General features: G+C 50.2%; 1 protein-coding gene across 5 annotated transcripts in view; it reads right to left on the reverse strand.

Annotated features, from left to right (window-relative positions):
- Positions 1–1,831: 1,831 nt before the first annotated feature.
- CCND3 (cyclin D3) overlaps positions 1,832–19,075 on the reverse strand; it is a 111,772-nt gene continuing 94,528 nt past the window's right edge. Inside the window, exons 1-6 of one of the 5 annotated variants that reach the window (XM_063813032.1) lie at positions 8,344–8,698; positions 7,844–8,053; positions 7,262–7,477; positions 4,117–4,276; positions 3,440–3,576; positions 1,832–2,988 (exon numbers count right to left, since the gene is read on the reverse strand). In XM_063813032.1, the coding sequence (XP_063669102.1) occupies positions 2,821–2,988; positions 3,440–3,576; positions 4,117–4,276; positions 7,262–7,477; positions 7,844–8,053; positions 8,344–8,541 (1,089 nt within the window). In that variant the 5' untranslated portion in view covers positions 8,542–8,698 and the 3' untranslated portion in view covers positions 1,832–2,820. Of the gene's footprint in view, positions 2,989–3,439; positions 3,577–4,116; positions 4,277–7,261; positions 7,478–7,843; positions 8,054–8,343; positions 8,778–19,075 lie in introns of those variants that run through there. The other 4 variants (XM_016955477.3, XM_016955479.3, XM_063813033.1 and 1 more) reach the window with 4 other exon arrangements.

Here is a 19,075-nt window from a genome sequence, read left to right on the forward strand (position 1 = left end):
TTGTCCTGTTTATATAGGACCCACCTCCCTTGATCTCTAAGCTTGTTTCTCCAGGCTGCACTCACCTTGTTAGCCCCCAGGGGACACATCCTCTGCCTTCCCCCATCACAGGCTACAGCAGCCAGGAGCAGGTTGTCCAAAGATGGTCGTGTCTCAGCAGTGGATGAAAGGACTGCAAGAGAAAACTCCTTGGGGAAAGCAGAGATAGAGTCAAGAAAGGCCAGAGAGGCTGTGCTTGGTGGCTCACGCCTGTAATCCCAGCACTTTGGGAGGCTGAGGTGGGTGGATTACCTGAGTTCAGGAGTTCGAGACCAGCCTGGCCAACATGGTGAAACCCCTTCTCTACTAAAAATAACAAAAATTAGCTGGGTGTGGTGGCGTGTGCTTGTAATCCCAGCTACTTGGGAGGCTGAGGCAGGAGAATCGCTTCAACCTGGGAGGTGGAGGTTGCAGTGATCCAGGATTGGGGCCACTACACTCCAGCCTGGGCCACGGAGCAAGACTGTCTCAAAAAAAAAAAAGGCCAGAGAATAAGGCTGGGCCCAAGAATGGTTAGATCAGGGCTAGCATCAAACAGGCTCCCTTTCTGGCTTTTCAGCCAATGAAAGCTTTAGACTAGTGACTAGTAAACTAGGGCCAAGTGCCCCTTTTTTTGTTGATTTGTTTTTTGAGACGGAGTCTCGCTCTGTCGCCCAGGCTGGAGTACAGTGGCATGATCTCGGCTCGCTGCAACCTCCGCCTCCATGGTTCAAGAGATTCTCCTGCCTCAGCCTCCTGAGTAGCTGGGACTACAGGTGCGTGCCACCACGCCTGGCTAATTTTTGTATTTTTAGTAGAGACAGGGTGGAGAAGGGGTTTCACCAGGTTGGCCAGGCTGGTCTCAAACTCCTGACCTCAGGCGATCCACCCGCCTCGGCCTCCCAAAGTGCTGGGATTACAGGCATGAGCCACTGCACCCAGCCCAAGTGCCCATTTTTGTGTGGCCCATGAGCTAAGAATGATTTTTCCATTTTTAAATGGGGAAAAAATTAAAACAGTATTTTGTGATAGGTAGGAATTACATGAAATTCCAGTTTCAGCATCCATAAATAGTTTTGTTGGAACAGCCATGCTCACCCATTTACATGTTTTCTGTGGCTGCTTTTGTGCTACAACAGCAGAGTTTAAGTATAATCCTGCTATAACCCTTGTTATTTGCTTTCGAAATTGCGCATTTGTTCCAACCCATTTAATATATTTGGGAACAGTTTGATCATAACGCAAACTTCATGTTTGCTTGTGTGTGATTTCATCCTCGAGAAATAGTAGGTGAATATGGGAAACTGTACCTAGCTGAACCAAGCCTAAGTAGTACACAAAACTCACACCTAAACATGTACCAGCTACCTCACTCATCTCCCCACCTGTGTTGAGCAACCCTTCCGACGTCCACTTCCAAAAGCAAAGTGCATGTCTTCAAGATAAAAGGCCGTATTTATTGTGATATAATTTCTCAACCATTTGACATATGTAAAAACCAAGCTATCCTTTTTTTTTAAATGTGTCACTCATTTGAGTGTTGTGCTTCAAGCCCCATTTTTCCCATGAGACCTGTGGTTTTTATTGTGCAATTTTGCATGGCATAGTGATTTTTAGGAACGCATAGGTCACATTATAAAGCAGAACTGACTATATTTGGGTCAGAGACCATGTACCCCACAAAGCCTAAATATCCAGCCCTTTACAGAAAAGGCTCAATGATCCCTGCTTTAGACCATTGACTTCCACCTCCTTACCTCATACAGTGCAGAAATAGACTTACCCACACACCAATCCAAGAAGCCAAAGCCAGTTTTATTTCACAATCATCTTTATTACAGTAGGATGATGGTCCTGGGCCACCAGCCTGAACCTTGCGGCCTTAGGAAAGACCTGTGTCAACAGGGCTTGCCTCCCTCTCTAGACAGGGGCTCAGCCACCTCCAGGGCATCCCTGCTGCATTTTCCCTGCTGGAGGATGGGGCAGAGGGACAATGGGAGAGGAGGGCATGACCCCACCCCAGGCTGTAGCAGCTCCTTGGCCACAAAGATCCTTTTGCCAGTAGCAGAAGGGAGGAAAACAGCAACCACCAGGGTTACCACCACTTGTGGGATGGCCAGGACCCCATTACGTCCTCTTAAAGTTGTGCTCAAAGCAATTAATAAATTAAAATGAGCCTTCAGCAGCAAAGCTGTCAATCACACAGGAGAAGCTGAGCAGAAAGCAAAGCAAAGAGGAATTTATAGCTTCTCTGGCTGAGGCCTAGGCCCCTCCCTCTAGGAGCAGCTGTCAGCACGGATTATATAGGGGCCTCCAAAGTACTGAGAGGAGCCATCTAGACTATTCCCCCTCATATGTGTCTATCATGCATTAAATTTTAGAGTGACCCCAATCCAAATGCAATAACCCTAGAAGGGACAACACCTTTAGAAGGCACTAGAGCATTTTGGCAGTTGAAAACATGAGAGCCCCCGGGGGGGGGGGGGGGGCGTTCAAAAGGAATGCTGGTGTATGTATCCAATTCTGTCCCATCAGCCTGGCCCACCCCCAGCTAGAGTTGGGAAAGGCGCTGCTGGTCAGATGCAGGGAGGAGGAGCTTGACTAGCCACCGAAATGCAGACATGGCTGGCCAGGCCCCTTAGTGCACACTGCGGGGATGGGTAGGACCAGACCCCTTGGGCTTTGTGAAGGGGGAACAGACACCCCTTCAGGCTTAGATGTGGTGTGGTTCCTGGAGGCAGGGAGGTGGGTGGCAGCGGCCCCTCCTCTGCTTAGTGGCCACTCCAGAGGGCCTCTCCAGGGCTACAGGTGTATGGCTGTGACATCTGTAGGAGTGCTGGTCTGGCTGGGCCCTTGGCTGCTGGAGCCCCGGGGGGCTTTGGGCGCTGGGCTGGAGCTGGTCTGAGCGGCTTCCCTGAGGCTCTCCCTGAGTGCAGCTTCGATCTGCTCCTGACAGGCCCGCAGGCAGTCCTGGGAACATGGGAGAAGAGTGAGGAGCAAACACTCCCCCCATAGCATCTGGCAGCAGGTGCAGGAGAAGGACAGCTCCCAACACATGGGGAAGTCTGGGGAGGTTAGGCCACAGCCCGGCCCCAGGAATCGCTCTTTAGTTCTCAGAAACTAGCAAGAGGATGTGGCAAGGGAGTGTGAGAGCAGCCCTGCATCTGACACCAAACCCCCCACCCCCACTCCAGCACACCACTTGGCAAGAAAAGAACCCCTAGGGCCAGTGCCCTTCACCCCACCCAAGATACTTGCTCTTCCCCAGACCAAGGCAGGAGATAAAAAGCCACAAAGCCCCAAGGTTGTGAAACCAGGACTTGGGACCAGGTTGGGGTTGGAGGTTTCCCTCTACTGGAGGCTCAGGGCATAGCACTACTTTATGAATGAAGAGGCTGCTGCCCAGCTGCCCAGCACTCACCACTTCAGTGCCAGTGATCCCTGCCAGCAGCTCTGTGAGCTCATCCCCGGACATGGAGCAGGCACCCAGGCCTTGCACTGCAGCCCCAATGCTGCCCGTGGCGATCATGGATGGCGGGTACATGGCAAAGGTATAATCTTGGAGAGGAGGAAAGGGAACCATGAGAGAAGGAAACCTGAAGGATAACGGCCAGCATGGACTTCCGACTCCTTGGAAAGTGCCAGGCAGCATGAGTAGAGCAGAGGACATGCTGGAAAACTCCAGCAGTGGGTGGGGCAAGATATCAGCAAGGGAGGAAGACAGGAAAGAGTATCTTTCCTAGAGATCAGGACCAACTGCCAGTTTCCATAGGTCCCGGGAATAGACAAGACACTCCCTAGTGTGGGAACACAACTAGGGCCAAGAGACTGGGGTTCTGTTCCCAACCTGTTCACTGTGAGACCTTGGGCAAGTCACTTCTCTCTATACCCTCAGTGTCCCCCCTACAAACTGGAGGGGTCTGAGATCCCATATAGCTGATTATAACCTGCTTTTCTGCATTGAGACTGGGGGCTCAGAGGGGGTGTAATTTTCACAAAGGAATTTTGACAGTATAAACCAGAATCTTCTAGTTACCTCTCACCCTTATAAGTCTTCTGATTTTTCCAATTTGGCAAAAATGTGCATAGGGCTCTTACCTGTAGCACAGAGGGCCAAAAAGGTCTGGGCATGCTTTTTGACCAAGGCCTGTCGGTCACGGGGCAGAGAGAGCCGGTGCAGAATGAGGGCCAGGAAATCATGTGCAATCACAGCAGCCAGGTCCCACTTGAGCTTCCCTAGGACCAGCACCTCCCAGTCCTGAAAAAGCGGGGAAAGGGTGGGGTCAGTGGCTGGAGAAGAGAAGAGGAGGGAGCAAAGCAGAAGTCTCAAAGTCTCAGGCAGGGAAGCCCATCAAACTTTTAAAGCCCAAGACCCCAGTTCTGTTTCTGATTTTAAGGCCGGGCACCATGGAGTTCAAGGCAGGGAAGAGGAGGAGGCATGTGCTTTGAGCACTTACTGATCATTTACTAGGTGCCAGGACAACATGCTTTACATGGATTATCCCTTTTTATCCCTTTTAATCCTGTCTGGTTATGTTTAAGGGGCCAATAATCCAGGCCTTCTCCTGACTTCATTCAGGGCTCTGAGGATTTCTCCAGCCAGGGCTGAAAGACGGAAGCAGCAGATACCACAGCATCACCATGAACTGGGCTCTCTTCTGGGATGAAGCAGAAAGACTCTCTCAACCCCAAGGATTTGTGAAAGGGGAGATCACCACTAGCTTCCCCTGCAACTCTGCATCCCAGCCAAGTCCACACTTCTTGAATCAACAGAAGGGAGTATGACTCCTCCAATGACAGCCACAGAGCCTTTTCTCAGGTTCCTCAAAGGGGAGATTGCCCAACCCAAGCCACATCCCCTTGGTAGGATATCAGGGATGGGTCCTGAGGTATAGCACCCCACCCCACCCCCTTTAGCTGGAACCCGTAGTGCCCCATGCCACTTGACTTTCAGGAGGATAGGTAGAGGCCAAGCCAGACAGGATGGCTCCAAATGATTCCGGAGGGATCAAGCCCTATCCTCACCTACCCAAGCCTACCTGCCAGTACTAGGTCTCGGGAGAAGGCTGGGAGCTCCACCCCAGTCCACTCGTCATGGGTTCCCAGACCTGGCCCCATTTCTGAGTTGCACACATGAGGATTTCTTCATTGTTTTATCTCAGGAAGGAACTTGTGGGTTTGACTCCTTATTGAGGCAGAAATGGCAACCCCACCCAACCTCTTCCAGGCCCCAGCCACAGCTGTCTCTCTCTTGGCCCCAGCTTAGGTGTCAGCCTCTCAAATCAACCCCTACCCTCACAGAGCCCCAGAGAAAAGAGCCTGGCCTGGAGCCAGAAGTGAGACAGATAAATTACAACGCTACCCCTAGTGCACGTCCCAGGAGCCAAATCCTAACTCAGCAGTAAACAGAAGGGACCCAGCTTCTAAGGAAGCATCTGGAAGGCAACTGGGAGTGGGACTCTCCCTATGGGGAGGCAAGGGGTTGTGTTTGAGGGAAAGTGGCCACCCTTCCCCATATCCAGGCAACCAGAGAATCCCAGTGTTAACTGGTGGAGAACACACCCCTGGGAGTGCTTAGCTTCAGTAGGTGGCAGCGGCCATCACATTCCTGACTTTTAAGGCAACCTGGTCTAGCTAGAAGACCCAGGTTCTACACTCATCTGCTCAGTGCGATGCTGAGGCAGGACCTTTCCCTCCTTCCTTGGGCCTCAGCCTCCTCTGCTGCACACGGATTTGGACCAACTGGAGTTCTCAGAGGTCCCTTCCAACCTTGACCTTCTAGGAAGTCTTTTGGGCACTCCACCCCCAGCTCAGGCAGAGGGAAGAGTACTTTTTGCCTGTACTGAAAAACCCTCATACGTGGGCACACAAACCACCTCCATCTTTTCACAAAAAGGAAGTTCCCCTTCTACCTTCCAGCCCCAACCCCTCCAAAAACATCTTGCTCTCTGGCCCTGGAAACTAGCTCCACCTTCAGACTTGCCAAAAACTACCAGATTCATCACAAAGAGCTGTGGCGCCTCCTGGATTCCCAACTCTGGCCTCCTACTCCCATCTCTGAGCTACTTGGCAGGAAGAGGAATCCTGTTCCTCGACTCACAGCAGTCGGGGGCCCCAGTACCCTGGCTTCCCTGCCAGCCAATCACAGCAGCCTGCTTGCTGCCCTCCTCCCTGGGAGATGGGGCCCAGAGACTCCTCTCAGGGTCAGCAGAAGACTTGGCCCGCCACAGAGCAAGGTGGAGGAAGGTGCCAGCTCACCCACCCTCTCCCCCAGCCTCCCTAGGAGACAATCTGCATGTCCTAAATAACCTCTTCCAGATCCAGCAGCTCCCCCGCCTCCTCCCCAGGCTCCTTCTGAGGCGGGACAGAACCGGTGACTTTCCTGCCCGGCCTGAGCCCAGCCCAAGTTTCCAGCAAGAGGCCCAGGGAGCCACTTCCCAAACCACAGGAGTGACAGCAGCTCCCCACAGGGTTATGAAAGACCTTGGTCAGAGAGGGCGGGCCGGGGGAGGGGGCACCATTATCACATCGGAAGCAGATGCAGCTCACCTCCCTGTCTGTCCCTCAGCTTGGGCCTTGGGCTAAGGGGGGAAGAGGGAGCTGTTTCCACCAGGCCCAAAGCAGCTGCTCCAGTTCCTCAGAATGAGGACGAGGAAGGATTAGGAAGAAGCTGTTTCTTCCGGGATATAAGAGGAAGCAAAGAAGGTGGGATGAAATACATCAGCCCTTCCTTAAAGCAATCAGGGCCTGGCTTTAATTGGCTCTGGGAGGCTTTTCTATCACAAAGTCCACATGAGGATAAAGAGTCAACCAAGGCAAAACCCCCTCCCCCACATGAAGCACATTCCACTCCCCTACTCCAGTGGGGGTGTGCAGGCATGCCCTTCTGCTGCCAATAAATAACTCATGGTGGCTGCGTAAACCCAGAGGCAAAGTACTAGTGAGTGTAGACATGCAGTTTGACTTGTTGCTATCTGGGGGAAAGACCAGGAAGGAGTGGCATCTCCTGGAGGTCAGGAGGAGGGGGTTTAATGCCTGCCTGCAGCTCAAGCCTGGGCGGGAGTGATACTAACCATCACACCACAATGCCCCATCGTTTGTTCCACCCCAATTCCTTTCCCAAAGGTCCTGATCGCCTTGCTTCCTCTCCAGGGGGCAGAAAGCCTCTGATAGCTCAAGCTTTCCTTTTCCTGGAAAGTGGGGAGACAATACGTGTCGGGGGTGGGGGGAGTTACACACGCACCCGCAACTGGCGGGGAGAGACAGCGTGGTCGGTGTAGATGCACAGTTTTTCGATGGTCAGGGGCGTGGTCTCGCGCAGCTTGGAGGCCAGCAGCATGCAGACGGCACCCAGGAGCTGCAACTGCGCCTTTCGGGTGGGGACGCAAGACAGGTAGCGATCCAGGTAGTTCATGGCCAGGGGGAAGACTTCCTCCTCACAGCGCTGCTCCTCACATACCTGGGGGAGGGCGCACAGTCACTGCTGGGGCTGGAGCGTGGGGAACACAGCAGCGGGGGGGTGGGAGCGCTGAAGTGAGGTGGGATAGGGAGCAAAAACGGCACAGAAGGTAAGCTACTTAGAGAGACAAGGACCAATAGAGGAGGAGGATGCGCCCTCCCCAAGGTGACGCCCCCCACTTCCTCTGCGCGGCCTCCTCCCCTCTCCCCTTGACGGGGGGGTGGTAAAGCCAAGGAGCCCTTGCTCACGGAGGATTCCAAACGGAGACTCCCCTCCCCCACAGCGAGGGGAAGTGGGACGCAAGGGTCACCCATGGTAGCCAGAGAGCTGGGACCTCACCCCCATCACCGCCACCACTGCACACACCCGAGGGGAAGGGAGGAGGCTCCTGCCGCTGCCTCCCGCACTTTTCATTTCCCTGTCGGCCGGAACAGGGCGCGCGCCACCCCCATCGCCTTCCCCGCCAGAACCCCGCGAAAGACACAGGAACCGGCTCCCGGGCGGGGGCGGCCGAGCCCAGGGTTTTCCAGGCGCGCTCTCCGGAGAAGGCCGGGAGGCGGAGGGAAGCGGGAGACGCTGTGAGAAGCCGAAGGGGAGAGAGTGTCCTTGGTCCCGTTTTCTCGGCCCGAAGAGAGGCACAGTTAGGGTGCCAAGTGACTGGCAGTCACTGTCGGGAGGAGCCGATTAGGGCTCGGGAAAGCAAGGGAGGCAGCTGGCGTGGGCGCCCTAGTGAAAGGCCAGGCCCCGGGAGTCTTAGCCTCGGAGCATCCTGCAGATTGCTGTGGGGACCGGGATGTCCCGACAGGGCGGCCCCGGTGTGTCCAGACCCGGGAGCGGTGGGGGAGGGGGACGCGTCCGGGCGGTACCTCCAGCATCCAGTAAGCCAGCATCTTCCGCATGTGCGGCTTGATCTCCCGCTGCACGCACTGGAAGTAGGAGGCGCGGGGTACGTAGCGCTCCTCCAGGCGGAGCAGGCTCTGCAGGACACGCTGGTCCCCCAGCAGCCGCGGGTCCGGCCCGGCCCGGGGCGCGTGCCGGGTGCCTTCGCAACACAGCAGCTCCATACTCGGGCAGCGAACAGGCAGGGCGGGAGTGCGGGCTCGCGAATCCCAAGGCAGGCGACGGGCCGGAGAGCGCGGGGCGCGGGTCTGGCGCTGGCGCTGGCACTGCGCGGCGGATCCCCAGCCCGCCCGCCGCCCGCGCGCGCGCCGCTTCCCTGACAGGCGCCCCGCCCCTCGCGACGATGTAGCAACCGTGGAATGCTCGGACGTCGCAACGCTCCGAGGGGCGGGGCTGCGGCGCCCCGGACGGAAAGGGTTGGCTGAGCGCTCTCCCCTCCCTCCCGCGGCCCCATTGGGCCGCTGAGCGCAAGCCGGCCGGCTTCCGGGCACTCCACGCCCTCTGGACCACCGGGTGCAGAGAACTTTCTAGGAGGTGGGCCTCCTACCCACCCACGGGCCCTCCCATTTTGCTTCTCGGACTCTAGTCACCCAGGAAAGAATTTTTCTCCAAAGGTCATTCATTCACTTATTCATTCGTCAAACCCTACTTCACCGGCTGCTTGCTCTAAGGAATGCGATAAATAATGTCAGAGCTAGTTCTTAGTGAACGCTGCTCGAAAGCCTCACGATGTAATGACTCACTACATCTTCACGAAAACTCGGAAACCGAGGCAACTGTCATTCAGTTGGTCCGTGGCAGAGCTAGGATTGGGAAGCTGGCCTTCTTGCTGCAGATTCTGTGTTCTACACCATTGCTAGTTAAACTGTGATCCCAGATCTGTCCCGTGCGTGGTCATCGCCTGGGAGCTGGTTAGAAATGCAGACTCTCAGGTCCACCCCTAACCTGAATCAGAATCTGCATTTTAACTAGAATTCTGTGCACTTTAAAGTATGAGAGCTTTAGTCTAAGTCAGCATATAACAGAACGGAAAGGCCATGGAGTCATGGCCTCACCTTGTTAAGTTGCTTGCCTAGGTTTGGACAAGCCCCTAAAGTCGGCCTTAGTTTCTGTTTGGAGAAACTGTGGACAGAGAAACTAGATTCTCATTGAATCAGTTTCTTGCACAGACTCTGTGAGATCTACCGGTTGCATTTCTTCCACCTCCCAAACTTTTGGTTACTTTGTAGTTTTACCAGAAGCTGGATTCCACTTGACGAAGAGGCCGAAAAAGACCTCCAATAATGCTCCAAATGGGAGGAGGCCATGAGGATCCCTGCCCTGCTGGGGTCCTCCTGACTTAGGAGACACTAAGGAAGTGTCTAACCATTTTCTGTTAATTATTCTTTTTTTTTTTTTTTTTTTTTTGAGACGAAGTCTCACTCTGTTGCTCAAGCCGGAGTGCAGTGGTGCGATCTGGGCTCACTGCAACCTCCACCTCCCGGGTTCAAGCAATTCCCGAGTAGCTGGGACTACAGGCACGCACCACCATGCCTGACTAATTTTTGTATTTTTCGTAGAGATGGGTTTTCACTATGTTGGCCAGGCTAGTCTTGAACCCCTGACCTCGTGATCCGCCGGTCTCGGCCTCCAAAAGTGCTGGGATTACAGGCATGAGCCACCGTTCCCGGCCGAATTATTCTTTCTTATATTATAAATTGTATTGTAGTTTTCATATCATAAAATATTCTTTTACATTGTAGAAAACTTCAAAAATACAAATAAGCCACAAAAAAAGGAAATAATCATTTGCAATTTGCCATGAAATAACCCTTTAATATATCAATGTTTATTTTTCTAATCTTTGTTCTATGAATAAACACACATTTTAAATGGAATCATCACAAACTGTTTTGTAAGCTTTTTTCATTAAAAAAATACTGTTAACACTTTTCCATGCTATTAAATATTCTAGGACATAATTTGTAATAGGGACATAGTATACCATTAGGTGAATGTACAAAATGTATTTTGGCAAACCTGTATTGGTGGAAATTTAAATTATTTCTAGTTCTTCTCTATTAGACATAATACTGTAAAATATTTTTGTGGTAATATCTTTGTGCACACTTATGATTATTTCTAGAAGTGAATTAATTTCTAGAAGTGGAATTTCCCAATCTAAGGTTATGAAACATTCTAAGGCTTTTGATACACTTCTAATTGCCAAATTTTCCTGCTGAATAGTTAAACCAATCTTCTCCACCATCATTACATATCTATTTTTCAAAACAACTCTGCCAACTAGAGAGTGAAAGTGGCTTATTAGTAATAATAAATCTATTTTGGCATATTACTAGACATTTACATTTCTTATATACATTACCCATTCATGTCCTTAGCTTATTCATTTATAGGGATGTTTGTTTTCTCTTATTGACTTATAAGTTCTCATCACCTCTCAAAGATATTAACCCTTTTCATATTTTTTGTTTGGTTTTTTAACTTTGGTTATAAAAATTCTTGACATAAATTAATTTTTAAAATCAGTATTTTTAAAACTTCTCATTTATAGTAACATGGCACTATGTATAAAAATGTCCCATCAGCCCAGCACTTTGGGAGGCTGAGGCAGGAGGATCACTGGAAGCCAGGAGTTGAAGACCAGCCTGGACAACAAAGCAAGACTCCTATCTCTACAAAAAATAAAAAAAAAAAATAAGCTGGGTGCGGTGGCACAAGCCTGTAGTCCCAGCTACTAGGGAGACCGATGCAGGAGGATCGCTTGAGCCCAGGAGTTCAAGGCTGCAGTGAACCATAACGGCACATGACCTTCCTTAACATTTTGTTATCATACATTTTGCAAAAACAAAATTTTAGTTCATTGTTTTTACTAATTTTTGGTTCACGGTGGATTTTTTTTTTTTTTTAACAAATAGAAGGGTTTTTTGTGTTTTTCTTTGTTTTTTGGTTTTGTTTCTTTGTTTTTTTGACACAAAGTTTTGCTCTTGTCACCAGGCTGGAGTGCAGCTTACTGCAACCTCTGCCTCCCGGTTTCAAGTGATTCTCCTGCCTCAGCTTCCTGAGTAGCTGGGATTACGGGTGCATACCACCATGCCCGGCTAATTCTTGTATTTTCAGTAGAGACGGGATTTCACCATGTTGGCCAGGCTGGTCTCGAACTCCTGACCTCAAGTGATCTGCCTGCCTCAGCCTCCTAAAGTGCTGGGATTACAGGCACAAACCACCGCACCTGGCCAATTAGTTGCTGATTTATTAATTGAGGGAGGGCCACATAGACTGACTAGTCCTGAAAGCTGGATGTGAACCTGCAGTATGGGGACGGGAGCTCCTGGTGAGCAGGACTTTAGGAGAGATACTTCTGCCTCACCCCTGGATGGAACAGCCATGCCTAGAGCTAGATCATCCCTGACTTTCAGGGCCAAGGACTGGCCACTGGGGAGGCAGGTGAGCTCAATGCAGGACCAGCACAAGTTCACCAGTTACCTCCACCTCAAAGAAATAGAGGCTCCTCTTGTTTTTCTTGTTTTTGTTTTTCTAAAAGGAAAACTAAAGACAAAGCAATGACCAGGGCCAATAGTATGAGGAGTTTCTACCCAGGTACATCCAGTTAGAAAAAGTCAATAAAATGGCAAATTGGAGGAGGGGTGGGAATGGAATGTCACAGGCCAAATAAGAAACCCCAAGGAGGAAAGATACATTTTCTTTCTCTTCCTCTTCATCATCAAAATACCCCCATCTGGGCCAGGCACGGTGGCTCACGCCTGTAATCCCAGCACTTTGGGATGCCAAGACGGGTGGATCACCTGAAGTCAGGAGTTCGAGACCAGCCTGGCCAACATGGTAAAACCTTGTCTCTACTAAAAATACAAAAAATTAGCCGGGTGTGGTGGTGGATGCCTGTAATTCCAGCTACTCTGGAGGCTGAGCAGGAGAATCACTTGAACCCTGGAGCCAGAGGCTGCAGTGAGCCGAGATCGTGCCATTGCACTCCAGCCAGGGCAACAAGAGTGAAACTCTGTCTCCAAAAAAAAAAGTCCGCATCTGAGAAGTGAGAGGCTGAACAAGGTGATGGGTGAGGCCCATCACCCCACAGTCCACATGCCATGGCTTAGTTACCTTCAGACCCATTGAGATGCTGGGGAGAGCCAAGCGAGCCATGGGGCTGAGAACAGGGGTGCTAAACAGGGTTCTGGAGTCAGAGACTGCTTTCAGTTCAATCCTGGCTCCATAGCTTATGACTTTGAGAGAATTACTGGAACCTCTCTGCTTCCTCTTTTATCCAGTGGGGATAATATAATAGCCCTATAATGATGTTCTGAAAACTAAACGAGCAGAAAATGTCTTACCTGTGCCTGGCACAAAGCAAGCATTCAGAGATAGTAGTTTCTGAAATGATTATTATTATTCCCTTTCTCAAGGAGTACCCTTTCTGTTATGAACATGCATCCATAACCCCTCTAAGAAAAGCAAAAGTTTGAGCAGCAAGAGCCCTACTCCTAGAATTGCATCTCTAGCAAATCCTGAAGACCTGGCTTCTAACGGTAAACGCATGGTCTAGCGTATGGAGAGGACCCTCCAGGGCCTGGAGCCACACCCCTCTGCCACTCCACTCCCTCACTGTGTGAATTTGGCTAAGTTAAACCACCTCTCTGTGCCTCAGTTTCCTTTTCTAAAAATGGTGATAACAGTAGTACCCCCCCACAGAGTGGTTGTGAGGAAGAAATGGGTTGATTTGTTTAAAATACATAGAAGAGTGGCTGGCACGTGGTGAACCCTTTTTTAAAAAGTTAGTTGTGATTGCGGGACTTAAAAGCACAAAGTTGGCCGGGCACGGTGGCTCACACCTGTAATCCTAGCACGTTGGGAGGCAGGGGCAGGCAGATCACTTGAGGCCAGGAGTTTGAGACCGCCTGGCCAACACAGTAAAACCCCATCTCTACCAAAAAAAAAATATAAAAATTAGCCAAACGCAGTGGCGCACGCCTGTAGTCCCAGCTACTCAGGAGGCTGAGGCAGGAGATTGTTTGAGCCTGGGAGATGGAGATTGCAGTGAGCCCAGATCGCACTACTGCACTCCACCCTGGGCAACAGAGATCTGTCTAAAAAAAAAAAAAAAAAAAAAAAAAAAAAGCATTAAACCAAACTGCATATAATTTAGTTTTTTTCTTTGAGAATCAAGGAGCTATCTCGGTGCTTACAGTATTCCAGGTCACTATTATGAGCATCTGTAATATTTGTACAATATTTCACATTAATCTTTAAAACTCTTTGCTTGTCCATTCCTATCAGTAAAAATTGAGCACTCTTCGGCTGGGCGCGGTGGCTCACACCTGTAATCCCAGCACTTTGGGAGGCCGAGGTGGGCGGATCACCTGAAGTCAGGAGTTCAAGACCAGCCTGGCCAACATGGCAAAACCCCATCTCTACTAAAAATACAAAAATTGGTTGGGTGCAGTGGCTCACACCTGTAATCCCAGCACTTTGGGAGGCCGAGGCGGGCAGATCACGAGGTCAGGAGATCGAGACGAGCCTAACCAACATGGTGAAACCCCATCTCTACTAAAAATACAAAAAAAATTAGCTGGGCATGGTGGCGCATGCCTGTAATCCCAGCTACTCAGGAGGCTGACGAAGGAGAATCGCTTGAACCCACGAGGTAGAGGTTGCAGTGAGCTGAGATCGCGCCACTGCACTCCAGCCTGGGCAACAGAGCAAGACTCCGTCTCAAAAAAAAAAAAAAAGAAAGAAAAGAAACAGCATGGATGGGCATTTAAAATCCCGACACAGCACTTTAGGCAGCACTACCAAATCAGAGCTGGTGTGAACTGACCTGTTTTTAGTTTCCATTTTATACTGGAGGCTGCCTTCTTGGCAACACCACAAGGATGTCCAATAGGCCAGTTAAACTCAACTTCTCCAAAACTGATATCCTAATCTTTCCCCAAAAAACCTGCTCTTCCTACAGGCTCATCTCAGAAAATGGCAACTCCATCCTTCCAATGGCTCAGGCCAAACACTTGGTGTCATTCCTGACTCCTCTTTCTCAAATCCCACACAATCCCCACACTCTGATCAGCAGATCACAGAGGAGCTATTAATAATTTCAAAATATTTCCAAAATCTACTCTTTTTTTCCTCCTCTGTTACTTCCTCTGTCCAAACTCAGTTCTTCCTTGACCTTACTGGTCCCCCACATCCAACCTGCGACCCACTTCTGGTTGATTCTACATCAAAAATACGTCTCCAATCCCCTTCTTTTCTCGATTTCCACTGCTACCCACCGGTCCGAGTTGCATCATCTCTTACCTGGATTACAGTAGTAGCCTCCTGCCGGGTCTCCCTGACCCACCCTTGGCCCTCCAGTCTAGTCTCAACCCATCACTCTCAGAGGCTCCCCATTTCATTTGGAGTGACTGCCAAAGACCCTGCAGCATCTATACTCCCACCCCATTTCCCACTACTCTCCCTCACTCTGCTCTGGCCACACGGTTCATGGAACACACCAGGCATACATGTTCTCTTTGCACGTGCTGTTCCATCTGCCTGGAATGTTCTGCCTCCGGATATCCACATGGCCCACTCCCTCACTTCCTTCAGGAAGTCCAAAAGTTGCATTCCTCTTACAGCCTTTCCTGGCCATCCTACCTAAATTTTTAATGCCAGCTCCCCAGCCCTGACACTTCTTATGCTCTTTCCCTGCTTTATTTTTCTGCTTACCACTGATCACTAGTATAGCATATACTTTGCTTGCATATTCTGTTTACAGCTTGTCTACTCCCACACCACACCACCAAAACAGGATGGTATCCAGTTCATAGTAGATGTTCAGTAAGTTTTTTGTTTGTTTTTTTGAGACAGGGTCTCACTCTGTCACCCAGGCTGGAAGCAGTGGCATGATAACGACTCACTGCAGCCTCTATCTCCCAGGCTCAAGTGGTCTTCCCACCTCAGCTTCCCAAGTAGCTGGGACTATAGGCATGCACTACCACGTCTGGCTCAATAAATCTTTTTTGAGTTAATGAATAAAACAAACTGGATATAAGAAAAACACCAGGCCGGGCGCGGTGGCTCACGCCTGTAATCCCAGCACTTTGGGAGGCCGAGGTGGGTGGATCACGAAGTCAAGAGATCGAGACCAACCTGGCCAATATGGTGAAACCCCGTCTGTACTAAATATACAAAAAATTAGCCGGGCATGGTAGCAGGCGCCTGTAGTCCCAGCTACTCGGGAGGCTGAGGCAGGAGAATGGCGTGAACCCGGGAGGCAGAGCTTGCAGTGAGCTGAGATCGTGCCACTGCACTCCAGCCTGGGTGACAGACAAAAAAAAAAAAAAAGATTAAGTGGGAGTAAGAAGAGAGAAGCAGGAAGAAGAGGGCATCCAAAGAAAGTTTAGGTGGGGGGTCAGGAGTAGTATGTCCCCAATGTGGCACAACACCCCTGATAGCACACCAGAGCAATAATAGTAATAATACTATTAGGTAGTAATAATAATAGATCCCACTTATTTTTTATTTTTTTTATTTTCTGAGACAGAGTCTCGCTCTGTTGCCCAGGCTGGAGTGCAGTGGTGTGATCTCAGCTTACTGCAACCTCTGCCTCCCGGGTTCTAGCAATTCTCCTGCCTCAGCCTCCTAAGTAGCGGGGATTACAGGTGCTCGCCACCACACTCAGCTAATTTTTTTTTGTATTTTTAGTAGAGACGCGGTTTCACCATGTTGGCCAGGCTGGTCTTGAACTCCTGACCTCAGGTGATCCACCCGCCTCGGCCTCCCAACGTGCTGGGATTACAGGCATGAGCCACCACGCCCAGCCTAGATCCCACTTGTTAAGTGCTTTCTCCTAGCCAGGCACTGAGAGCTGTACCACACCTGTACTGTGAGGTAGAGGTGCTATTATCCTCCTTCCATTACAGACAGGAAAAAGAGAGATACAAAGGGGTTAGGCAACACCCAGTGCCAGCCATACAGCTAGCAAAAGTCTGTCTCAATTTGGGCTTCCCAGAAGCAGACCTTGAGACAAGGATTCAAGTGAAATAATTTACCTGAGAGGCGATTCCATGAAGCAGCTAAAGCGGGTGGAGAAATGAGCAGGGAAGGGACAGAGGCCAGTGAAGACTGCGTTATTGTTAACCATGGTGGACAAATGGAGCTCAGTCCTGCCTTGGAACTGGGAGACAATCAAAAATGCGTGCTTGACAGCTATTGTACCTGAGGCGTGAGGGAGCAGGGAGATTTGTCTACCAATTCCCAACAGCCATTGTATGAGGGCTGCTTGGGGATGGAGGAGGAGTGGAATTAATTCCCCAGTACTTCCAGCCTTTTTGTGGGAGGGCGCGATGGACTCTGATAGTCAGAAGAAGCCCTCAAGCAAAGTGACAGTGCCAGCACTTGGAAGTGAGGCTGGTGCACTCTCGAATGGTAAGTGCCATGGACACCTGGGTGGAGACCAACTGCATGTGCTACAGTGGCAGAGCTGGGACTCCAACCAAGGCAATCAAATGCCAGAGCCCATGTTCTAAGCCCAAATAAATACACTGTGCTCATTTTAAAGTAGTGAGTGTGAGTGTGTGTGTGTGTGTGTGTGTGACATGAAACGTGGGATTTCATCAAGTTTCTCCTTAATGAATAATTGTTAATATAATATTACATAGACAATAGCAGAAGGGGCACAAGGATGTGGCAGTTGTCAGGGTGGCCAATGACAGGCATTGGGAATTGATGGAAGACAAATAAAACTGCAAAACAGGGGGTGCGGTGGCTTATGCCTGTAATCCCAGCACTTTGGGAGGCCGAGCCAGGCAGATCACCTGAGGTCGGGAGTTTAAGACCAGCCTGGCCAATATGGTGAAACCCCATCTCTACTAAAAATACAAAAATTCGCCGGGTGTGATGGCTGTAATCCCAGCTACTTGGGAGGCTGAGGCAGGAGAATTGCTTGAACCCAGGAGGCGGAGGTTGCAGTGAGCCGAGATCGCGCCACTGCACTCCAGCCTGGGTGACAGAGTGAGACTCCCTCTCAAAAAAAAAAAAAAGGTGCAAAACATTGAGTCTGAAGACTTCGACTTGAGTCCCAGGACCTGGCTCTGTCCCAACTATATATACACAACTGGGCAAGTGCCTTGACTCTGGGAGCTTTTCTCAGCCTGTCAAAGGGGGATAACAAGACTACTTAGAGGGTGGCTCTAGGACTGGATGAGATAATGCATGAGTTAAAAAGCACTAAGTAAACTGCAGTAGTAGGTAAATCCAAGGGGTAATTATTTCAGTGCCCAAGGAATCTCATGGAGAACCAGTAAGAATGGGGATTCCCATTTTGCCCTTCCTTGTGTGACCCAACAGACCCCTCCCACCTTCACCACTCCAGCCTCTCTGTTGTGAACAGAACCCAGGTTTTGTTGAGCTATCCGGTGGTCTTGTGTTTCAGGGGAGGTCAGGGACTCCCTGGTCTTGGAGGTTGAATCCAAGTTACTCCAAACCAAATCACGGTAATTCCACAAGTGGTTTAGGAATGGGCACTTGCTGTAATTCTGACCAATCAAATGTGGAGGTGAGTCAGCTAAAGGACTTCCATCAGTGGGGCACGGGAGGAAAACAGCTTCTTTCCTGCTTTGTGTGAGAATGGAGGAAGACATGCGCACATTATTGAATACTTACTATGTGCCAGGCACTATTTTAAGAGTTTGAAAAAAAAAAAACTCATTTAAAAAAAATTTTTGTAGGCCGGGGGCAGTGGCTCACACCTTTAATCCCAGCACTTTGGGAGGCCAAGGCTGGTGGATCACTTGAGGCCAGGAGTTTGAGACCAGCCTGGCCAACATGGCAAAACCCCATCTCCACTAAAAATACAAAAATTAGCCCAGTGTGGTGGTGTGCACCTATAGTCCCAGCTACTCCAGAGGCTGAGGCAGGAGAATCACTTGAACCTGGGAGGCGGAGGTTGTGGTAAGCTGAGATTGCACCGCTGCACTCCAACCTGGGGTACAGAGCAAGATTCTGCCTTAAAAAAAAAAAAAAAAAAAAAAAGGTGTGGTGGCTCATACCTGTAATCCCAGCACTTTGGGAGGCTGAGACAGGCGAATCACGAGGTCAGGAGTTCAGACCAGCCTGGCCAACATGGTGAAACCCCATCTCTACTAAAAATACAAAAATTTAGCCGGGTGTTGTGGCGTGCGCCTGTAATCCCAGCCACTCGGGAGGCTGAGGCAGGAGAATTACTTGAACCCTGGAGGCGGAGGTTGCGCTGAGCAGAGAATAGCGCCATGGCACTCCAGCCTGGGTGACAGAGCAAGACTCTGTCTCAAAAAAAAAAAAAAAAAAAAAAAAAAAAAAAAAAAAAATTTTGTTTAGAGATGGAGGGGGCTTTACTGTGTTGCCCAGGCTGGTCTTGAACTCCTGGCCTCCAGTGATCCTTCTGCTTCCACCTCCCAAAGTGCTAGGATTACAGATGTGAGCCATTGTGCCTAGCCTCATTCATTTAATCCACATAATATCAAACTTCTGAATTAAAGTATTATTATCCCATTTTACAGAGAGGTTAAGCAATTTACTCAATTGTCCTACAGTGATGGGCTTTGGAGCCAGGTTTGGCATGTAGAATCAACATGCTTAACCACTGTGCTGTGATGCCTGGAGCAGCTGCAGCCATCTTGCAATAATGAAAGAAGGAGCTGGCACCTGAGAATGACTGGAATGAAT

The sequence above is a fragment of the Pan troglodytes genome, chromosome 5, assembly GCF_028858775.2.
Source record: "Pan troglodytes isolate AG18354 chromosome 5, NHGRI_mPanTro3-v2.0_pri, whole genome shotgun sequence".
In the NCBI taxonomy this organism is placed as follows: Eukaryota; Metazoa; Chordata; class Mammalia; order Primates; family Hominidae; genus Pan; species Pan troglodytes.